This window comes from Jaculus jaculus, chromosome 3, assembly GCF_020740685.1.
Source record: "Jaculus jaculus isolate mJacJac1 chromosome 3, mJacJac1.mat.Y.cur, whole genome shotgun sequence".
In the NCBI taxonomy this organism is placed as follows: Eukaryota; Metazoa; Chordata; class Mammalia; order Rodentia; family Dipodidae; genus Jaculus; species Jaculus jaculus.
In genome coordinates, this window is record NC_059104.1 from 169,960,910 (window position 1) to 169,982,187 (window position 21,278).

At 52.3% G+C, this 21,278-nt stretch overlaps 1 protein-coding gene and 1 long non-coding RNA gene across 3 annotated transcripts; one reads left to right on the plus strand and one right to left on the minus strand.

The window, feature by feature from the left end:
- Positions 1 to 443: 443 nt before the first annotated feature.
- Positions 444 to 18,743, minus strand: Atg16l2 (autophagy related 16 like 2). The gene is made up of 18 exons (XM_045146589.1): positions 18,626 to 18,743; positions 17,261 to 17,360; positions 15,770 to 15,872; positions 9,579 to 9,652; positions 9,178 to 9,429; positions 8,039 to 8,104; positions 7,631 to 7,744; positions 6,702 to 6,764; positions 6,161 to 6,269; positions 5,202 to 5,307; positions 4,492 to 4,562; positions 4,166 to 4,237; positions 3,910 to 4,030; positions 3,503 to 3,608; positions 1,378 to 1,527; positions 1,158 to 1,205; positions 949 to 1,050; positions 444 to 743 (listed from the first exon to the last, which is right to left on the minus strand). The coding sequence occupies exons 1-18, from the start codon at positions 18,741 to 18,743 to the stop codon at positions 656 to 658; spliced, it is 1,863 nt and encodes a 620-aa protein (XP_045002524.1). The 3' UTR covers positions 444 to 655.
- LOC123459573 lies at positions 9,505 to 14,655 on the plus strand. Of its 2 annotated transcripts, none has more exons than XR_006636344.1 (3): positions 9,505 to 9,643; positions 13,560 to 13,626; positions 14,228 to 14,655. It is a non-coding gene; the product is annotated as an uncharacterized LOC123459573 (long non-coding RNA). The 2 variants fall into 2 exon arrangements; XR_006636345.1 differs by lacking the exon at positions 9,505 to 9,643 and adding an exon at positions 12,647 to 12,698.
- Positions 18,744 to 21,278: the final 2,535 nt, after the last annotated feature.

Genomic DNA, 21,278 nt, shown 5'->3' on the forward strand with positions numbered 1-21,278 from the left:
GGGCATGGGGGAGGGTAAACTAGGAACCAACAGAGGGCAAATATTGCCACCTGATTAACACTTCTCAGGCCTGTGCCCAGCCCTAGGCTGGAAAGGGAAGTGGCATGCCAGGCTCTGCCTCACACTCAAAACTTAGGGTAAGGGTCGAATTCGAAGCACCTGAAGCCACCAGGCCAGGCCTCTGCCGCCCTCCCCTCCCCTGCCCTGGCTCTGCCTCTGCCTCAAGGACGGAGCCTCATTGAATGGCAGGCCTGGCGTTCCTCTGCATCCCCCCCCCCCCCCGAGCTGCCACCCCCACTCGCTCTTCAGCCTCAGTCTACCCTGAACACCTGAATCACAGGGCCTATCGGGTGGGGTCTGTTAACAGACCAAGCCTGGATCTCCCTGAGCCTCTCAGCCCAAAAGTCTCCCTTGCACCCCCCAAATGCCACAACAGACATATCTTAAGTTTTTTCCACTCTGTGGAAAATAAGTTTGTTTTTTGGTTATTTTTAAGATCTGTAATCCCCAACCCACACCTTGATTTTAAAAACAGGCCAGGTCCTGCCGGGCCTTCTCCACAAAATCCGCAGGCCACCCCACCCCAGCCCCTGGGGTCCTGAGCAGACGGAGGTTGTTCTTCAGTTTCTTCAGCCCATGCAGGGGAGTCGCGGCCCTAGTACCAGAGCACCACCTTCCTGGCTTGGTCCACACTCACAATGTGACTTCCAGAGTAGCACCAGGCCACAGCATTGACAGCAGCACTAGGAGAGGGAAGACAGGCTTCAGGGGGACAGCAGGGGGGTACCTGCCGTCTGCTGTGCCCCTTGCTGTTGGACTAAGCAAGCTGAGTCCATTCCCTCACCTGTCAAAGGGGCTCCCAGAACTGTGGTAAGGATGGGTCCAAGTGCATATGGGAGCTCTGGGGACATGTCACAACTGGCAAGTGGGTGGCTGCAGCCTACTCACCAGTGGGCTCCTGGAAGTCTGTTCTCCAGTTTCCCAGTGTCTACATTCCAGATGTACAGGGCTCCGTCCCACGAGCCGGCCAGGGCATAGCTTCTGTCAGGACTGCAGCCACCACGGGGCAGATAGCAAGAGAAAGGGTCTGTGGGGTCCACGTACGCACTCACACTTTCACACGTAAGGACCAGGCAGGCACGCCCTCCCAGATGTACCTGAACGAGGCTTTGGTCCAATCAGAACCACACCTGAAGCCATCTGCCCTGAGGACAGACAGGGCGGGGGTCAGAACTGAGGTCACAGTAAGTCCTGCCTCCAGGCACCAATAGGAGCCAGCGTCTCTGCAGGTGATCTAGAGGGCCATCAAGGGGTGCCCTTCCCCCCCCCCGCCCCCCCTCCACACACATCAGAGGCTCAGATGACCCAGAATGGTACCTGAACACCTGGCGGATGTTGCTGACTCGCAGGTCAATGACCTTCAACGTATCATCGCGGGAACAGCTGAGCAGGTGCAGCTGGTCGGGGCTCAGGCTCAGGGAGGTGACCCGGCCCTGCACAGGGATGACCTGGGTACACTGGGGGCCCCTGGCGAGCACAGACAGCATGAGGTGAGGAAAAGCCTCAGGGTACTCCTGACAGGAAGGGTCTGGGTCTGGCCACCTTCACAGCTAATGGTCCAGAGGCACCCTCGGGCCTGGATCCATGGACCGGAGGCTGACACCCACCCTCCATAGAGAACCTCTGCCACACCTTGATGTAAAAGCTGGAGTCCTGGGAAGCCTTGAGTCAGTGAAATAAATACTGAAAAGTCTGTTTTTAAAAACATGACAGCAGGGCTGGAGAGATGGCGTAGCGGTTAAGCGCTTGCCTGTGAAGCCTAAGGACCCCAGTTCGAGGCTCGGTTCCCCAGGTCCCACGTTAGCCAGATGCACAAGGGGGCGCACGCATCTGGAGTTCATTTGCAGAGGCTGGAGGCCCTGGCGCGCCCATTCTCTCTCTCTCCCTCTATCTGTCTTTCTCTCTGTGTCTGTCGCTCTCAAATAAATAAATAATTTTAAAAAACATGACAGCAGGCTGGAGAGATGGCTCAGCAGTTGGGGGCACTTGGGTTCAATTCCCCAGTGCCCATGTAAGGCCGGATGCACAAAGTGATGCATGTGGCTGGAAGTTCATTTACAGTGGCAGGAGGTCACAAATATTTTAAAAGCTGGGCATGGTGGTGCACACCTTTAATCCCATCACTTGGGAGGCAGAGGTAGGAAGGCAGGAGGATTACTGTGAGTTCAAGGCCACCCTAAGATTACATAGTGAATTCCACATCAGCCTGGGCTAGAGCAAAACCGTACCTTAAAAAAAAAAAGAACCAGGCATAGTGGCACAGTCCTATAATCACTGCTACGCAGGAGGATTGCACATTCAAAGTCTGCTTGGGATACACAGGAAGTTCAAGGCCAGTATAGCTACTTACTGAAGACTGTCTGAAAGTGAAACTGTAAAAGGGTTGAGGTTATAGCTCGGTGGTAGTGTGTTCACCCAGCAGGCCTTGGGTTCAATCCCCAGCAAAGGGGAATCTCCAAGGACAGTGGCTACAGAGCAGCAGTGCTTCTAGATCTCTTTCTGAGGCCATTCCTACCCCAATGTTGGGCTCTTCTGATTAAAAAGCAACTCATTTTATTTTAATTTGGAATTTAAAAGTGGTAATGAGCTGGGCATGGTGGCACACATCATTAATTTCAGCACTTGGGAGGCAGAGGTGGGAGGATCACTGTGAGTTCAAGGCCACTGAGACTACATAGTGAATTCCAGGTCAGCCTGGACTAGAGCAAGACACTACCTCGAAAAACAAAAAGTGGTAATGAGGGCTGGAGAGATGGCTTAGCAGTTAAGGCGTTTGCCTACAAAGCCAAAGGACCCAGGACCCAGGTTCACATCCCTAAGACCCACGTAAATGAGATGCTCAAGGTGGCACATGTGTCTGGAGTTCATTTCTAGCAGCTGGAAGCCCTGGTGTGCCTAGTCTCAGCCTCTCTCTCCTCTTTCAAACAAATAATAAAGTATTTTTTTAATTAATTTATTTATTTGAGAGCGACAGACACAGAGAGAAAGACAGATAGAGGGAGAGAGAGAGAGAATGGGCACGCCAGGGCTTCCAGCCTCTGCAAACGAACTCCAGACGCGTGCGCCCCCTTGTGCATCTGGCTAACGTGGGACCTGGGGAACTGAGCCTCGAACCCGGGTCCTTAGGCTTCACAGGCAAGCACTTAACCGCTAAGCCATCTCTCCAGCCCTAAAGTATTTTTTTAAAGTGGTAATGAAAACAATTTTTGTCCATCTTGGTTATTTATCCTAAGACTTAGGCAGGGTCTAATGCTGGGTTGAGAACCACGAAGCAGGTGGCGGATTTCCTCAGAGCACTGAGTCCTCAAGGGACCATTCCTAGCAAAGGACACCTGTTGACAGTGTCAACCCCACAGCTTCACTTCCAAAGGTCCCACAACCCTTCCTGCCACCGCCAGAATTCCGGGGCCTCTATCACCCCCCCCCCCCCCGTGCCTGTTACCTGCTGTCCCAGAACCGGATCTTCTGGTCATTGTGGCCGCTGATGATGATGTGGTCACCACATACCACATCATTACAGTAGGAAAGGACATTGATGGTCCTGGAACCTGGGACAAGAGGCAGAGCAGAGGGCGTGGGTGGGAGGGGTCTCGAGAGCCACCAAGTGTGGAAATGCAGTTAGGGCGTTCGGCCCAACAAAGAGTGGAACCCAGGCTTCCCAACCCAGAGCTCACGCCACCTCTTCAGCCACCTACAGCGCGCGATCACCAAGAAATCAGGCAGAGAGCACCCGTAGGGGAGCAAAACAGGGGAGTCTTTAGACATTTCACCCCCAAATAGAGCAGTGTGAAGTCCCTTGTGCCTGGGGGACTGTGGCCCATGGGGCGAGCCGGTGGGACCGGGGCTCACAGTAGGCTCGGTCGAGGTCCCATTCCTTCACTGTCCGGTCTCGGCTTCCAGTCACTGCTTGGTGCTTCGTTAGCTTGAATTTGGCAGCTGTCACCTTGTCCTTGTGTCCAGACAATGTCTCCTGCCCACATCCCAGGTACAGATCAAGAGCATGGCCAAGACCCATCACAGCACCCCTCCTCTGGCCTTAAACAACTTTACCCATCAGGCCTTAACCTTGGGGTGTGCCTCCACGACTTTCCCCATGAGGCCTTACCTTGGACTGTGCCTCCCCAACTTTCCAGAGATGGGCGGCCTGGTTGTAAGTTGCTGCCAAAACCTGAGAGCCCTGGAGAGACGGCAGCGGGTGAGGTTCCGGACTACACTGGACCTCAGCCTGGCAGAGGCAATAGCTTTCAGGCCAGAGAGCAAAAGTAGGGGTGACCACCAGGCTTCCCCTAGCCCACAAAAGAGGTGAGGGTAGCAGCTGAGGGCCCCATTCTAGGACACTCACAATGTGCCCTCGAAACCCAGAGTCTGGCCCACCCAGTGTGGAAATTGAGGGGACATTCTATGCCAGTGGGGAAACAAAACTCTCCTCACTGAGGGGTCGAAGTCCACACTGGAGATGCTGCCACCAGCTCCCTCCAGAGTCTGATTGCCCTCCAGGCGACCTTGGGAGAGCAGAGAAAGGGAGGGTGAAATGAGGTAACCTCACAAAACAGGAACTGTGACAGCAGGAGATGATTCTCTCCTGAGTCGCAGCACCCAAGGGCTGGGTCGGTTCTGCGCCCTGGGATGGAGACTGCAGCCCCTCTAACTGCTGGCAGGACCCCAGAGGGCAACCGTGGGGTTCACAGGGTAAGAGTGGACCAAAGAGGGGCTGACGTAGGTCACAAAGCAGGCTGAGCCAAGCCAGCTACTGGCCTGCCTCTTTTAGGAAGCCTCCAAGAGTAGCTGCTGAGTACCCATTGCATCCCTTACAGAGCACAGGGCCTGGGACAAGATGGGCAGCGTTGATTCATGGACTTCAGAGCTCCAGTGACACTGGCAAAGGGGATGGCCTAGGGGATCCAAGGACCTCGCTCTGTATGCTCTCAGGATCAGAGGTCTCTGCCAGCCCCATCCTGCAGGCCTGCACCCCACAAGCTGCTTCTTCAGAGCAGTGAACTCAGTCTCAGGGTTCCCCTATCCACTGGCTATGGCAACACTCCAGGGAGTGAAATGGAGGGGTAAGACTGCAGCCCACCCAAAAACAAGTGAAAATGGGGTCTCCAGAGAAAGCACTGGGTTGGCTTACAGAGGACCCTTACCTCCCACAACGTTCCAGAGGTGAATAAGCTGGTCAGCCCCACCAGTGGCCAGAAGGCTACTGTTGGGGCCAAAACACACAGCGTTGACCTCAGACAGGTGGGCCTCCTGTGGGGAAGGGGGAAGGGGGAGGTCTTAGCTCCAGGCCTCACCCACACATGTTCCCAGGTGTTCTCGAACCTATGGCTGGCTTGAGAGCTCCACCTCAGGTCTCTGTCCAAGCCTTGAGTTTCATCTTGGTCTTTGCAGATCTTCTCATGGCTGCCTGTGCCCCCTGCAGCAGCCTCTTGACTGTGCCTTCCCACATCCCACAGTGGGTGCCTGCTCTGTCCCCAGCCCCCCATCTCGCCAGCTCTAGTCCATGACCCAGTTGTTTAAAAAAAAAAAAAAATGCCTGTAGCCACTCCCTTGGAAGGCCACAGCGAAAGTCTCCTCCTACCAAAACCCAGCTCTGCTTGTCCAACCCACTGGGGCCACCCTGGTACCTGTGCATTCTTAGCAGCATCCCAGGCATGTGACCCAGCTCCTCCTTTTTTTTTAAAATATATTTATTTTTTTTTTTTATTTATGTATTTGAGAGTGACAAACAGAGAGAGAAAGAGGCAGATAGATAGATAGAGAATGGGCATGGCAGGGCTTCTAGCCACTGCAAAGGACCTCCAGACACGTGCGCCCCCTTGTGCATCTGGCTAACGTGGGTGCTGGGGAATCGAGCCTCAAACCGGGATCCTTAGGCTTCACAGGCAAGCGCTTAACCACTTAGCCATCTCTCCAGCCCTCTTTTTTTTTTTTTTTTGGATTTTTTGAGGTAGGGTCTCACTCTAGCCCAGGCTGACCTGGAATTCACTATGGTGTCTCAGGGTATCCTCGAACCCACAGCAATCCTCCTACCTCTGCCTCCCGAGTGCTGGGATTAAAGGTGTGTGCCACCACGCCTGGTGATAACCCAGCTCCTTCTTACCAGGGCATCCAGAACTCCTGTAGGAAGTCGGGCGACCACACACACAGGGATGCTTTGGTATCGCTGCTCAGGGGAGCCCCCAACTGAGTGACCTCTCCTCTTCTTGAAGCTGCAAGGGTGGGGGACAGAAGGGCATCAACAAAGCCTTCTAACACGGTGGCTATAAGCTTCCCCGAGAAAGCACCGGCAGGAAGCAGACGTGGCAGGTAGCAAAACACGACCCCCAAAGTTCACCGAGCAAGGTCCACATGCAGCCTAACTCCTGTGGAGACCGGGGGGGGGGGGGCGGGGGGCTGAGACAAACAGGAGTGGGATACAGTGGTGGGTGCAGAGAAATTTTGAGGATAGGCTTGTAATCTTGGCCTTGCTTTGAAGACATTCGCCTAGTTCCTGTAGGACCCAGCAAGACTCACAGACAGACAGAGGGACACAGCAACATGTGGAGAGACAGAGCAAGCTCTGGAAGCCTGACTGGAAGCTCCAAACCCTTTGCACACATGCTTGCACATGCACGCATGTACACACATACACACAAACTTACTCCAGCAGTCCCTTCATCACATCCACACAGCGGGACAGTGTCAGGGAGGTGGCTGAGGCAGACCTGGGGCACAATGGAGAGACCCACTAAGGGACCGGCCAATGGGTATACAAACAGCAGTCACTGATCCCAACATTTTCCTGGAGACCTGGAGGCTTGTGACTTCTCCAGGGAGGAACTAAAATGTGACTCCTTGAAGACCAGGAGAGGCCGTGACCCAAACCAACCCAGAAAGGTGGAGGCAAGGAAGGCCTTGACAATGGACATCTCCCCAAGTCTTCACAGAGATGCAAAGAATTGCCTCATTCCCCAAGTGGTAGGGACATGAAAAGTCGGGAGACTAGCTGGGCATGGTGGCACATGTCTTTAATCCCAGCACTCAGGAGGCAGAGGGAGGAGGATCGCTGTGAGTTTGTGGCCTGCCTGAGACTACAGAGTGAATTCCAGGTCAGCCTGAGCAAGAGTGAGACCCTACCTTGAAAAACCAAAAAAAGGTTCAGACACAAAGAATTCAAGCCTCGATCAGATCTCAAGCAAGAGCATGGGCTCATGTGTCTGTATTCTTGGTGTTCTCACCAAGCTTGCACATGTGCGTACATGGTTCATGTCCCTGTGTGTACACACACATGCACAATTATGCTTGCATACACATGCTTTGAACAGCAGAACCCTGAGCCTTGCTCAGTTCCCTCCCTTCACAAATACACACCCCACCCTCAGAGTCTGGTCCTGTGAAAGAGGGGGGAAAAAAAGGTGACAGCCCCGTGACACTGACCTCAACTGCTTCCAGTCACTGAAGGTCAGATCAGTACCAAGCTATATTCCAGCCTTTCCCCTAAACTCCCCAAAGCCCAAGAGCTAGCCCCACAGTTTTAGAGGAAGACTCTGGCGTGGGGCCCGGCACAGGCTGACAGCATGTGGGTGCTCACCTGAAGGACCTCTTCCATTTCTCACAAGTCTCACTCTCCTGGGGATCCGGCTCAACTGCAGGGGTCAGAGTCACCGTCTCCTCTCTGGTCCCATCTTCCAGGATGTCTGGGCTCCTGGGAGGGGGAATGAGTCTCAAGAAGACTCAAAAACCTAGACCAGCTCCTCCCTGCCTCAGCAGCAGACAGGATGCCGAGGTGAACCTCCAGTGACTAGGGGTCCTTGGGCTGGCTCCCATGACCACACACCTCTGCACATACCCTATAGGGTCAGAGAGCCCAGCTGTGCACACTCATGTGTCCCAGGCAGACCAGTAAGAGGGGTGGGAAGTAGGCAGAATATGGATGGTGGCCACATAAGAGGGCAGCTCCCCCAAACAGGGGTCAGAACCAGCCCCCCATCATTCTTACTCATTGATATTAACAATCTGCTGGGCAGCCTGCTTCAGCTCCTTGGACACCCATGCCTGGTTGACCCTGATGGGAAGAAAAACATCCTAAAATCAGGACACAGGGGCTGGAGAGGGGCTGGAGAGGTGGTTAAAGCACTTGCCTGCAAAGCCTAAGGACCCAGGTTAGATTCCCCAGTACCACAAAAAGCCAGACGCACAAAGTAGTGCATGCATCTGGAGTTCATTTGCAGTGGATAGGAGCCCTGGTGCAAACCCATTCTCTCTACCTCTCTCTCTCTCTCAAATAGATATATATTTTTTTTTCTACTTGGTGTTTGTGTGTGCAGTTTTTGTTGGCCTTGTGGGTTATTTTTAAGCATTTTATTTATTTACTTACTTAATTATGGAGGGCAGTTCCCCAGGATCTACTGTCACAGTAAACGAATGCCAGACACATGCACCACTTCTTTAATTGTTTGCAAGGGGAGAGAGAAAGAATGAGCGAGAGGGATAATGGGTACGCCTCAAACGAACTCCTGGGCGCATGCGCCACTTTGTGCATCTGTCTTTTTGTGGGTATTCACGGCAGGTTCTCACTGCAGCTCCTGCTAGCCTCAAACTCATCCGATTTTTTTGTTGTTGTTGTTCTTTTCAAGGCAGAATATCTATCACTCTAGCCAACGCTCAAATTTTTTTTCAATTTTTTTTTTTTTGGAAAAAATCAGGACACAAGGGCTGGAGAGATGGCTTAGCAGTTAAGGCATTTGCCTGTAAAGCCTAAAGACTCAGGTTCGATTCCCCGGGATCCATTCTCTCTCTGTATCTCCTCCCTCCCTCCCTCTCTCTCTCCTCTCTGCTTGCAAATTTTTTTTTTTTTAAATCAGGACACAAGAGCGTGGTGGCGCACGCCTTTAACCCCAGCATTCAGGAGGCAGACGTAGGAGGACCACCGTGAGTCCAAGGCCAGCATGAGACTACATGGTGAATTCCAGGTCAGCCTGCGCTATAACAAGACCCAGCGCCTTGGTAGGTGGGACACAAGACCGCTCCCCCAAGGTGAGCCAGAAGCCCCGGCCCCGCCCCTTCCAACAAGCCAGAGCAGACGCGCAGTGCGGGGGGCGTGGCCTGTCCCCAAGGGGGCGGGGCCGGCGCCCTCACCTCTCCCGGCGCTCGTTGCGCAGGTTGCGCTCGGCCGCGGCGCACGCCTTCCGCCGCACGAGCCGCTCCAGCAGGTCGCGCGCCTCTTCTTGGAGCCTGCGCAGTGCCGCCTCCTGGCGTGCGGCGCGCGCGCGCAGCGCCTCGTAGGCTTCCCGCCGCGCGGCGTTCCGGGCCCGCCGCTCCTCCAGCAGCCGGGCCTGCCGGGCCCGCGCCTCCCGCAGCTCCGCCACGCGGGCCTCCAGAGCCGCCAGCCTGGACCGCCGGAGTGCGAGGCCCGCCTCAGAGCGGTCACCAGCCAAGCGGCGCCCTCCGGTCCCCATCCCGGGCGTGGGGGGGTGGGGTGGGGGCGTGGGAGGAGCTCCAGAGCTGCGCCCGTCCCCGCCGCCCTGCCCTCGCCTCACCTGTCTTGCCGCTCCTCCAGCTGCGCCTGCAGGGTGCCCAGGGCTGCGCTCTTCTCCACCACCTGGTAGGCCATCTGGAGATGGGAAGGAGGACGGGCGGACGTGAGCGCGCCTCCGCCAAGGGGCGGTGCACCACCGTCCCCTCCTGTGAAATGGGAATGCTTACCTCACAGGGTAAACCAGAACCTTTTATCAGTACTCAAGGGATGGAGAGATTGCTCAGTGGTTAAGGCTCTTGCCTGCAAAATCTAACAATATAGGTTTGATTCCCCAGTACCCACGTAAAGCCAGATGCACAAAGTGGTGCATGCATCTGGAGTTCCTTTGCAGTGGCCAGAGGCCCAGGTGGGCCCATTCTCTCTCACTCACTCTCTGTCTCTCTCTCTCTGTATCTCGCTCTGCTTGCAAAATAAGTATTTTTTAAAAAGAGTAATATTTAAAATAATGGCAAACGTGTATCTAGCACTTAAAAGTATTATGCATATAAAAAAGTCAACTTGCTGCGTGGTGGCACATACCTTTTTTTAATTTTTATTTATTTGACAGCGACAGAGATAAAGAGGCAGAGAGAGAGAGGGAGAGAATAGGCACACTAGGGCCTCCAGCCACTGCAAACGAACTCCAGACGCGTGCGCCCCCTTGTGCATCTGGCTAACGTGGGTCCTGGGGAATCGAGCCTCAAACGGGGTACTTTGGCTTCACAAGCAAGCGCTTAACCGCTAAACCACCTCTGCAGCCCAATACCATTAATCCCAACACTCCAGAGGCACTGGTAAGAGGATCACTGAGTACAAGGACACCCTGAGACTACATAGTAAATTCCAGGTCAGCCTGGGCTAGAGAGCAAAACCCTACCTTAAGAAGAAAATCAATGAAAAGATACAAATATTTTTTTAAAAAATTGGGATGGAGGGATGGGTTAGCAGTTAAAGCACTTGCCTGCAAAACCAAAGGACCCAGGTTTGATTCCCCCAGGACCCACATAAGCCAGGTGCACAAGGTGGTACATGCATCTAGAGTTCGTTTGCAGTGGCTGAAGGCCACGGTGCATCCATTCTCTCTCTCCCAAATAAATAAATAAATAAATTTTTTAAAATATTTTTTTAAAAATTATTAACTTTCGCCCGCCATGGTGGCACACACTTTTAATCCCGGCACTGGGGAAGCAGAAGTAGGAGGACTGCTGGTCACCCCAAGACTATATAGTAAATTCTAGGTCAACATGGGAAAGACCCTACCTCAAAAAAAAAAAATAAGTTATTAACTCTTAATCTCCACAGTAACACCAAAGGGAAGCAGTGCCATTTTCATTTTATAGATGAAGACACTGATGCAGAGAGATTGTCTTGCCCACAGTCACACAACTAAGTGGCAGAGCTGATACCTGAACCCATATCTGATTATATTATGATTCATGTAGAGGGGACTCAGGGGATATGAAGCCTGCCTCTCCAATAGCTAGCTTCCTATGCCACCCCTTCCACTGGCTGTCCACATAGAAGATTAGGGACAAATGTAGAAAACAGAATAATTGGTGGGTCAGAGTTCGTAAGTGAGTGACCTCATAAGGTGAAGTCTGACTGCTGAAGTGCATTGATGAAAGGGGAGCTTGCCTTTTACTAGGAGGGAAAGCACATCTTGTTTACTGTCAAGGTTATAGGTAAAAAGTTCAAGTAGTAGGTAACTAATTATGAAACTTGAAGCACATCTGGGGATTGTTTACAAAGGCTAATCATCAAAGTTTACACTTGAAAGAGTATGGACTTACTCTACTATGGAAAAAGCAGAAAGAAGAGTTGCCAATTCTACATGTGGAGGTAGAGGCAGAACAGAACAGTAGAGAATATACGAAGACAGCATATATAAGACTAATGAAATGCGTCTGTGGCTGGGGATTTTCATCATGCCAGTAAGACAGGTGAAGAGTGGATTAAAAGTTCAACTTTGCACAAAAAAAAGCAGCCCATGTTGGAATTAAAACTAACATTCCAGTAAGTTCCATGGAACAAGTTTTAATGTTCAGCTTGTGTAATATTTCTTTTTGTGGGGATGGGGGAAGGTAAGGGTCGAGTCAGTCTCTGGCCAGGCTGGTCTAGAACTAAACATGTAGCCCAGGATGCATTCAAACTCCCAGCAAGAGCCAGGTGTAGTGGCACACACCTTTAATCCCAGCACTGAGGCAAAATCTATGAGTTTGGAGGCCATCCTGGGGCTAGAGTTAGTTTTAGGTCAGTCTAGGCTGGTCATACCTTAACCTCAATAACCAAAAAGGGGCTGGGGAGATGCTCAGTGGTTAAAGGCACTTGTTTGCAAAGCCTGCTAGCTTGGGTTCAATTCACCAGCAGCTATATAAAGCCAGACAGAAAGTATTGCAAGCATCTGGCATTCATTTGTAGCAACAGGAGATCCTGGAAAAACCCATTTACATTTGCAAATAAAATGGGAATGCCAGGCTCTCCTGATACTGCAAACTCCAGACTCATGTGCCACTTTGTGCATCTGACTTTATGTGGGCATTGGGGAATTGAACCCAGGCCATCAGGCATTACAAGCAAATGCCTTTGACCATTGAGCCACCTCTCCTCCAGCCAAGATTTCCTGATTACACTGCATGCAGCTCTATGGGAGAGACAGAAGTCATCAGTGGAGATAAATAACAGTGGACACTGCAAGCCTTAAGTTGGGCCAGCCAGGCCAAATGTGCCAACCAGTGCAATAGTGGTACGTCTGTTATGGGGGAAAACAACTGCACACTAATTGGGCTGGAGACCTGCTCCATAGGAGGGAATACATGCCTGATACTGAAAATCTATGACAGGGGAGGTCAGGAGCCCTAGTGGTTTTAACACCTGCTGGTGTCTGGCTAAATGCATGTATTATGCTTACCAAACTGCCTGGTAAGCACGTCTTTAAATGTTCATATCTATATATTAATGCTATTCTCACTCTTGGTTAGAGAACCTTTTCAGGTGGCAGTGACCTCTGGGATGACCCAAAAGGCACCATAGTGCTAAGAAATGACAGTGGAGTGTTCAGCACTGAAACATCTCTATCATACCTTCCAAGGCTCAGGAACCATTATAAAAGAGGTGGTGGAAAGAGTGTAAGAGCCAAGTGAGGGTAAGACTCCTTACAATGCACTTTTCCAGACACAAAATGGCCTGGATATCCATGACCTTGCAGTACCTGTCACTGCCTACACAAGACCATCATAATAGGAGGAAAATATGATGACATCAAAATGAAAGAGAGAATAAGCCGAGTGTGGTGGTGCATGCCTTTAATCCCAGCACTCAGGAGACAGAGGTAGGAGGATCACTATGAGTTCAAGACCACCCTGAGACTACATAGTGAATTCCAGGTCAGCCTGAGCTAGAGCAAGACTCTACCTTGAAAAAAAAAAAAAAGAAAAGAAAAGTAGGCCAGGCTTGGTGGCGCATGTCTTTAATCCCAGCACTTGGGAGGCAGAGGTAGGAGGATTACTATATATTCGAGGCCACCCTGAGACTACATAGTGAATTCTATATCAGCCTATACTAGAGTGAGACCCTACCTCAAAACAGCAACAACAACAAAAAAAAAGAAAAACCAAAATTAAATAAATAAAAAGATTAATTGAGAGGGGGAGGAGATATGATGGAGAGTGGAGTTGTGAAGAGGAAAGTGAAGGAGGAGGGAATTATCATAGCTTATAGTCTACAATTATGGAAGTTGTCAATAAAAAAATAAACATTAAAAAATTCATAAGGCTCCTCAAGAATCTATAAAAAGTAAGGACTTTTGCACTGGAGAGATGGTTCAGCAGTTAAAGCGCTTGCCTGCAAAGCCTAAAGACTCAGGTTCAATTTCCCATGCGTCTGGAGCTCATGTGCAGTGGCTAGAGGCCCTGGCTCACCCGTTCATTTATTCTTTCTTTCTCTCCTTCCCTCCCTTTCTCTCTCTCTTTCTCAAATAAATAAATAATTTTTTTTTATCCTGCAGACTCCAACCAGCCCAGCTGCCAGCCACTCAAGGGATTCAGCTTCAGTGCGTCCCAACCTGTGCTGAGGTGGGCTTTGAGTCAATGCATCCTGCTGTAAATAGCTCCAATAAACTCACTAGACTTGGATGGATGGGGGAAAAAATTCAACTATGGGGGGGCGGAGAGATGACTTAGCAGTTAAGGTGTTTGCCTACGAAGCCTAAGGACCCAAGTTCGAATCCCCAGTACCCATGTAAACCAGATGCTCAAGATGGCTCATGTGTTTGGAGTACATATACAGTGGCTGGGAGGCCCTGGCACGCCCATTCTCTCTCTCTCTCCTTGCAAATAAATATATATTTTTTTTAAATCAACTTTGATTCCCAGTACTGTGAGGCACACAAAACTAAGAAAAGGAACAGAGTGGGGGTTGCAGAGCCTAGACACAAGCCTGGAGCTGTGGGGTGAGGTTCACCTCCCCTGGATCCCTTCAGCATTCCTTCAGGCAAAGGCCAAGGGCTAGGAATCCTGCCTTCCTCCTCTTGGTGCTGAGGGGTCAGCAGGAGAGAGAGATCCAGGGCAGCAGTGCCAACCAGTGTGACAGGAGGATCCTGAGGGCCATGGATTGAGCACCTGTGGCCCGGGAAATTGCCACTCTTGTTGCTAACACGCTCCTCCTTTCTCACAGGGGCCTGGTGAGATGAGGAGCAAGCTGGGGCTGCTCCCATATGAAGGGCCTGGGAAGGGACCCCACCCAGGCAGAGTGACGCACCTACTTCATGGCTGATCCACTTTATAACATTCTTTAGACCACCGAGTAATGCCGTCAACTTCTCTACTTCCTCCTGTTCCTTTTATTCATGTTATGCCATTCAATACGTTACACTACACTAATATCAATATTCTTTGACATTTCTCAAAGTTAAAATGGTAGGTAGAGATGGAAAACAAATTAGTGGTCGCTAAGGATTAGGGATGTTGGGGAGCAAGAAGGAGATCTTGGGCCTTTCATCCCAGCACTTGGGAGGCAGAGATAGGAGGACTGCTGTGAGTTCAAGACCATCCTGAGACTACAGAGTGAATTCCAGGTCAGCCTGGGCGAGTGCAAGACCTTACCTCAAAAAAAAATAAAATAAAAAAATAAAAAGGAGGAGCTCGGGCTGGAGAGATGGCATAGCAGTTAAGTGCTTGCCTGTGATGCCTAAGGACCCCGGTTCGAGGCTCGGTTCCCCAGGTCCCACGTTAGCCAGATGCACAAGGGGGCGCACGCGTCTGGAGTTCGTTTGCAGAGGCTGGAAGCCCTGGCGTGCCCATTCTCTCTCTCCCTCTATCTGTCGTTCTCTCTGTGTCTGTCGCTCTCAAATTATAAATAAATAAATAAAAGGAGGAGTTCTTGTGACAAAACACTGCAATATCCTGATAGTTACATAAATCCATGTGATAATGTCACACCGTATTCAAGTTGCAATCACACAGCACTCAGGAGAGGATCTCAAATGGCTTCATAGCCCATTCCCACCTCGTATTGGTCAGGTGACAAGACACACTACAACTGGATGTATCAGGCCCTTCACAGTCTTCATGGAAACAAGGAGGGGCAGGACTTTTATAACCATACTCCCTGTTCCTTGGTTATAACGGTTGTCAGTAAATATTTGTTGAAGGAATGAATGGAGATCACAGGAAACAAATTGGTGTGGATGGAAAAAAATCACATCCAGAGCCCACCTTTCTAAGCCTGTGTTTTCCCCTCGGCAGCTATAAAGTTGTGGAGGACTGAGGAGAGAATGCAGCAATCCGAGTGTACCATTCCCCCACTGGCTTCCTCACTGAGGAGCTGCGGTAGTTTGAATGTGAAATATATTCCCCCATAGCTTCATGTGTTTGTAATTAAGTCTCATAATCCTCAGCTGGTGACCATCTGGGAGGCGGAACCTTGCTGAAAGAGGTACATGCTTGGGGCAGGCCTTGGGGTGCTTATAGCCCAAGCCCTCCTCGCCAGAGCCAGCTTGCTCAGACTGCTTCCCCTCAGATCTGTGACAAGATGAGAACCAGCCTCCTGCTCGTGCCATGCTTTCCCCGCCACGATGAAACGCCCCTTCGAAGCTGTAAGCCTGAAATAAACCCTTTCCTCCCATATGCTGCTGCTGCTCAGATGTTTTACCCCAGGGACAAGAAGGGACCCGCCATTCCAGCCCCGCAACACTCAGCCCTGCCCGCCCTTGCTTACCTCACCGCACACCAACTGTAGTCCCTCCTCCTGCTGCTGCCACTTCGCCCGCAGAGAGGCCGGTGATGCCACTTGCTCAGAGGCAGGCCCTGAGTGCTCCTCCCTGCCAACCAATCACAGGGTATTGCTCTTGACCTCTCCACTCACCCTAGTGCCCACGGCTGCCCCACCTGGCAAAAGTGCCCAGGAGAAGCCAGGCGTGGTGGCGCGCACCTTTAATTCCAGCGCTGAGGAGGCAGAGGTAGGAGGATCACTGTGAGTTCAAGGCCACCCTGAGACTACAAAGTGAACTCCAGGTCAGCCTGAGCTAGAGCAAAATCCTACCTTGAAAAACCAAAAAATTATCAAAAAAGTGCCCCATAGAAAACCTGAGGAGAGATTAGCTTTCTCTAGAAGGTGAAACCAGGTCAGTGAAAGAACAAGTGTCAGAAATGAGCTGTCCACAATCCTGCTCTGGGACAATGCAAACCTTGGATCCCCTGGCCAACCACCCTCCTCAAGCACTTTCCAGCCATAATCCCAGCATTCAGGAGGCTGAGGCAGGAGACTCCCGAGTTCAAGGCCAGCCTAGGCTACATAAGTCTCAAAGTTGAAAAAGAAAGCCAGGCATGGTAGCACACACTTTTAATCCCAGCACTTGGGAGGCAGGGGTAAAAGGATCACCATGAAATTCGAGGCCACCCTGAGACTACCTAGTGAATTCCAGGTCAGCCTGGGCTAGAGTGAGACCCTGCCTTGAAAAACCAAAGCAAAACAACGTTGAAAAAGAGAGCTGGACATGGTGGCACGCACGTGCTTGTGATATCTCAGCGTGTGGGAGGTGGAAGCAGAAGGACCAGGAGTCCAAGGGCGTCCTTCCATCCTCAGCTACATAGGATGTTAAGACCAGCTTGAGCCATGTTAAGAGCAGCTTAAAAAAAAAAAAAAAATGTTAAAAACTCTGGTCCAGGGCTGGAGAGATGGCTTAACGGTTAAGTGCTTGCCTGTGAAGCCTAAGGACCCTAGTTCAAGGCTCAATTCCCCAGGACCCACGTTAGCCAGATGCACTAGGGAGCGCATGCGTCTGGAGTTCATTTGCAGAGGCTGGAAGCCCTGGCGCGCCCATTCTCTGTCTCTCTCTCTCTGCCTCTTTCTCTCTCGCTCTGTCACTCTCAAATAAATAAATAAAAGTGAACAAAAAAAAATTAAAAAAATAAAACTCTGGTCCAACACATTCACCACAGTTGTCTTCACCCCTTCTTCGGAACAAGCAGCAAGCCCCTTTGCTGAAAGCATCACCTAGAAGACTGAGAAGGGAAAGGGGGGAGTATGGTGCTGGAGGAGGAGAGGCAAATGTGGAGAAAGAAGGGAGCGGAGAAGGCAGGGGCTCAGTCGCTGGCCTGGGCAGCAGCCAGAGACCCCCGTACAGGGTACCAAGGCTGAGCGCACTACAGGGGGAGGGGCAGGAGCAGGCACAGGCAGCCTATCATACCCAGTGAAGCATACACTCACCAGGAGCCGTGGTAAGTGACTGGGGTGACGCTGTTTGGCTCCAACTTCAGCTCTTCTGAGAACTTAGCTAGCAGCTCAGCCTTCTCTAAGAGACGGTTATCTGGGGGTACAAGAGGACAAGCCTGGGACAGAGACAAGCCACCAGCGCGCTCCTGGTAGACAAGTTAGCTCTGGCCCAACGGCTGCAGGAGTCCTGCCTTGCTGGGAATGGGGAAGCTCCCTTGCCTGACAGTGTGCAGCTGCGGACCCTTGGGCCTGCCACCGCAGTACTGGCCTCCAAGCCCACCCAGCACCTGCTCTGCCAGGGACACGGATGGTTTGAGTGCTGCCTGCTGAAGAAAGCCACTAGCCCGGGACGATTCAGCTCTGCCCCCAGTTAGAGCCTCCTCCATTGCAAGGTGAAGGAAACAGAACACTCCCTCTGCCTGTGGCCTTCAGCAAGGCACTTCCCCTGCTAAGGCTCGAAACTGCAACAAAGTAATCCTAACCCCCCCCCCCACCCCTGCTCCTAGGAAGTGTGAAGTCCCCTCAGGTGAGAACAGAAAGTCATTGAGCAATTATCCAACAGCTCTTCCTAGGCTAGTGGTTTGACCTTGGAACACACCCTTCCCCCCCAACCAGTCACTTCCTCTTTTCTTACCAATTCCTGGGCAGGCTGCAGGTGATAAACTCTGGCCTGCAGGGCTCCTCAATTCCCATCCCTCACCCAGTGCCCCGCCCATCACTTTGACAGACCTCTGGCCCCTTCCCTCAAAACTGTCTGCCTGGATCACAACACTCAAGAAGAGGACCAGCCCCGGAATGTTCCAGAGAAGTTCCCCAGGATAAGAGCAGATCTGTGGTGGAGTGCATCAAAATCGGAGCCAGTGAGGACTGCGGTTAGACTTTCAACCCCAAACATACAATCTCGGGCGACCGAGGGCCCCTGTACACAGATGCACCCTTGTTTATCCCATCTCGAACTGCCACCCCCCCCCCCCCCGCCTTCTGACCAGAAAGAACGGGAAGGGACTGACTTCCGAGCGGACGGGTAAGCGCCCTTAAAGAAGGCGGGGGCCCCTTCAGCCTGGTGGTCTTGCTAGGCTGCACCAAGATGCTCCAGGAACTTGTGCCAGGATGACCTATCGGTGCCAACGGCCTGAGATGGCCACCCTGAAGTTGAGGAGCAGCCCCCCAGGACGTTCTTTGGCTATTTCCCTGAATCTGCCAACAAGTGGGCAGGACGCGCCCGCCTGCCTTTATTGGGCGGGAGGCGTGAAGGCGCAGGAGAACTTGAATTGCGAGCATCGGGGCGAACCCCGTCCCCGAGCGTGGCGGGGACATGGGGGGGGTCCCCATCTTCTAAGTGCCCCGGGGCGCACTCACAGGCCGGCACCAGCTCCAGGAAAAGTGCCTTTTGCATGCGGTCCCGCTGCCGCAGCTGCCGCACGATGTGGCGCTTCCAGCGGGCGGCGGGGCCGCAGGGGGCGCCGGAGCCCGCCATGGCCGCCGCGCTCCTCCTGCTCCTCCTCCGGAGACGCGCCGGGCCGGGCGGGGCCTCCCGGGGACTCCGGGACGTCAGGGCGGCGGCGGCGGGGAATCCCCGGGAGATACTAAGTGCGCGCGCGGGGAGGGGAGGGGAGCCGGAGCCCGGCGCGGGGGTCGGGGCAGCCACCTCCCGGCCCGCGTCTCTGCACCGGCGCACCGGAGCTCAGGGACGCGCCGAGCTCACCGCGCGCTCCACGCCCACCTGCGGGAACCCCGGCCGGGCCGAGCTCGCCGTGGGCGCGCCCGGGGGGCGGGGCACCCAGACCCGCGCTCCGGAACCTCGCCGCGCCGGGCCGCGATCTCGCAACCCGAGGATGCTGCTGCTGCTGCTGCTGCCCGCGCGATCCTCACGAGCAGGCCGCGCTCTGCCACCCCCGGGGACCCCGTCACACCGGGGCTGTGCACGGACAGACGACGCACACACCGTGTGACCGAGCTCCGAGGAGGAAGGGATTGACGGAAAGGGCCAACCGACTTGGGTCGGTTTGCGAGGGATCGGCTCAAAAAGTGACCTGAGAGGCGGGCCGTGGTGGTGCATGCCTTCCATCCCAGCACTTACTCGGGAAACTGAGGTAGGAGGATTGCCGTGAGTTCGAGGCTAACCTGGAGCTACAGAGTGAGTTCTAAGTCAGCCCAGGCTGGAGTGAGACCCTGCTTCTAAAAACAACAAAACTGGAGAGATAGAGATGGCTTAGCAGTTACAGCGCTTGCCTGCAAAGCCTAAGGTAAGGACCTAGGTTCAAATCCCCAGTGTCCATGTAAAGCCAGATAAACAAGGTAGTGCATGTGCCTGGGGTTCGTTTGCAGTGGCCAGAAGCTCTGGTGTGCCCATTCTCTCTCCATCCACCTCTCTCTCTATCTTTTTTTTTTTTTTTTTTTTTTTTTTGAGAGAGAGAGAGGGAGAGAATCGGGGCACCAGGGTCTCAGCCACTGCAATCAAACTCCAGATGCTTGTGACCTTGTGCTTGCCTCACCTCTGTGTCTGACTTACATAAGATCTGGAGAATAGAACATGAGTCCTTAGACTTCACAGGCACCTTAGCCGCTAAGCCATCTCTCCAGCGCTAGAGATCATTCTTATTCTGCATGTTGACCTGTGTTCAAGCTGTAGCACGGAAATGGGGAAAATATCCCAGCGGATCCGGGCTGAAAAGACAGGGGCCAGAACTGTCCGTTGGAGGAGCAAGGTTTAGAGGCCTCATTGATGGCAAAGTTGGTTTCTAAGAAAATGAATGTAGTTGATTTTATCTGGGAAACCCCTGGCTTCGAGGAGAGAAGGGCCTGCTTGCTTGAGGCTGCATGGCGTGGGCGTCTGAGCTGGCCCTCAGCCCAGTATCCTGGCTTAGTGCCTACTTCTGAGCTGCCTCCAAAGGAGCACAGGCATCTCTTGTGGGTGTACTTGATGGTGAATTGGGGTTGCAGGGACCTGTGATAAAATCGTCTCTAAACTGGGTGTGGTGGCGCCCGCCTTTAATCCCAGCACTCTTGGAGGCAGAGGTAGGACGATCACCAGGAATTCAAGGCCACCCTGAGACTTCAGAGTGAATTCTAGGTCAGCCCAAGCTAGAGTGAGACCCTATCTAAGGGCCCAACAGCTCAGTGAGTGAAATCAGACCTGGCCATCCCCAGGAAAAAAGACTGGAAAATGGGCAATGTTGGGCAGAACCCCCAGACCCTTGGGGTGGTAAGTCTTGTCAGGAGTCTGATGGGGACAACAGATGGCACCACATGGAAAGAAGTGAAGATTGCAATACCCAGCACACAAACCTGATGACCTGGATTCAGTTCCCCAGTACCCACATAAAGCCGGATGTATGAAGTGGCACTTGCAACTTGAGTTTGGTTGCAGTGGCAAGAGACCGTGATGCACCCATCATTCCCCATCAGTCAATAAATGTTGTTTTGTTTTGTTTTGTTTTGTTTTTTATGGTCAGGGAGGTCACGAGCATTAGTAGTGTAATGCTGCTCTTGTCTGGCTAAATGCATATATTATGCCCACCAAACTGCCCTGTAAGCACTTTACCTAACGTTCATACCCACATATTAATGCTACTCTCACTTTTGGTTAGAGAAGCTTCTCTTTTCAGATGGTGGTGACCATTGGATTGACCAAAAGGCACCATAGTGCTGAGAAGAAGTGACAGAGGAGTGCTCAGCACTGAAACATCTCTACCTCACCTTCCAAGGCTCAGGGTCTACTGGGGAAGAGGTGGCGGAATGAATGTAAGAGCCAGAGAAAGTGTAGGACTGCTTACAATGCAGTTGTCCAGACAGAAACTGGCCCGGATATACATGACCTCACAGTGCCTAGTACTACCTTCCCAAGATCCTCGTAATAGCAGAAAAAGATGACATCAAAATAAGAGAGACCAATGGAGAGAAGGAGGGGATATGATGGAGAGGGGATTTGTGAGGGAGGAAGAAGCAGGGAGGGAATTATGGCTGATTGTAAGTATGGAAGTTGTCAATAAAAAATTAAAAACTTGGGCTA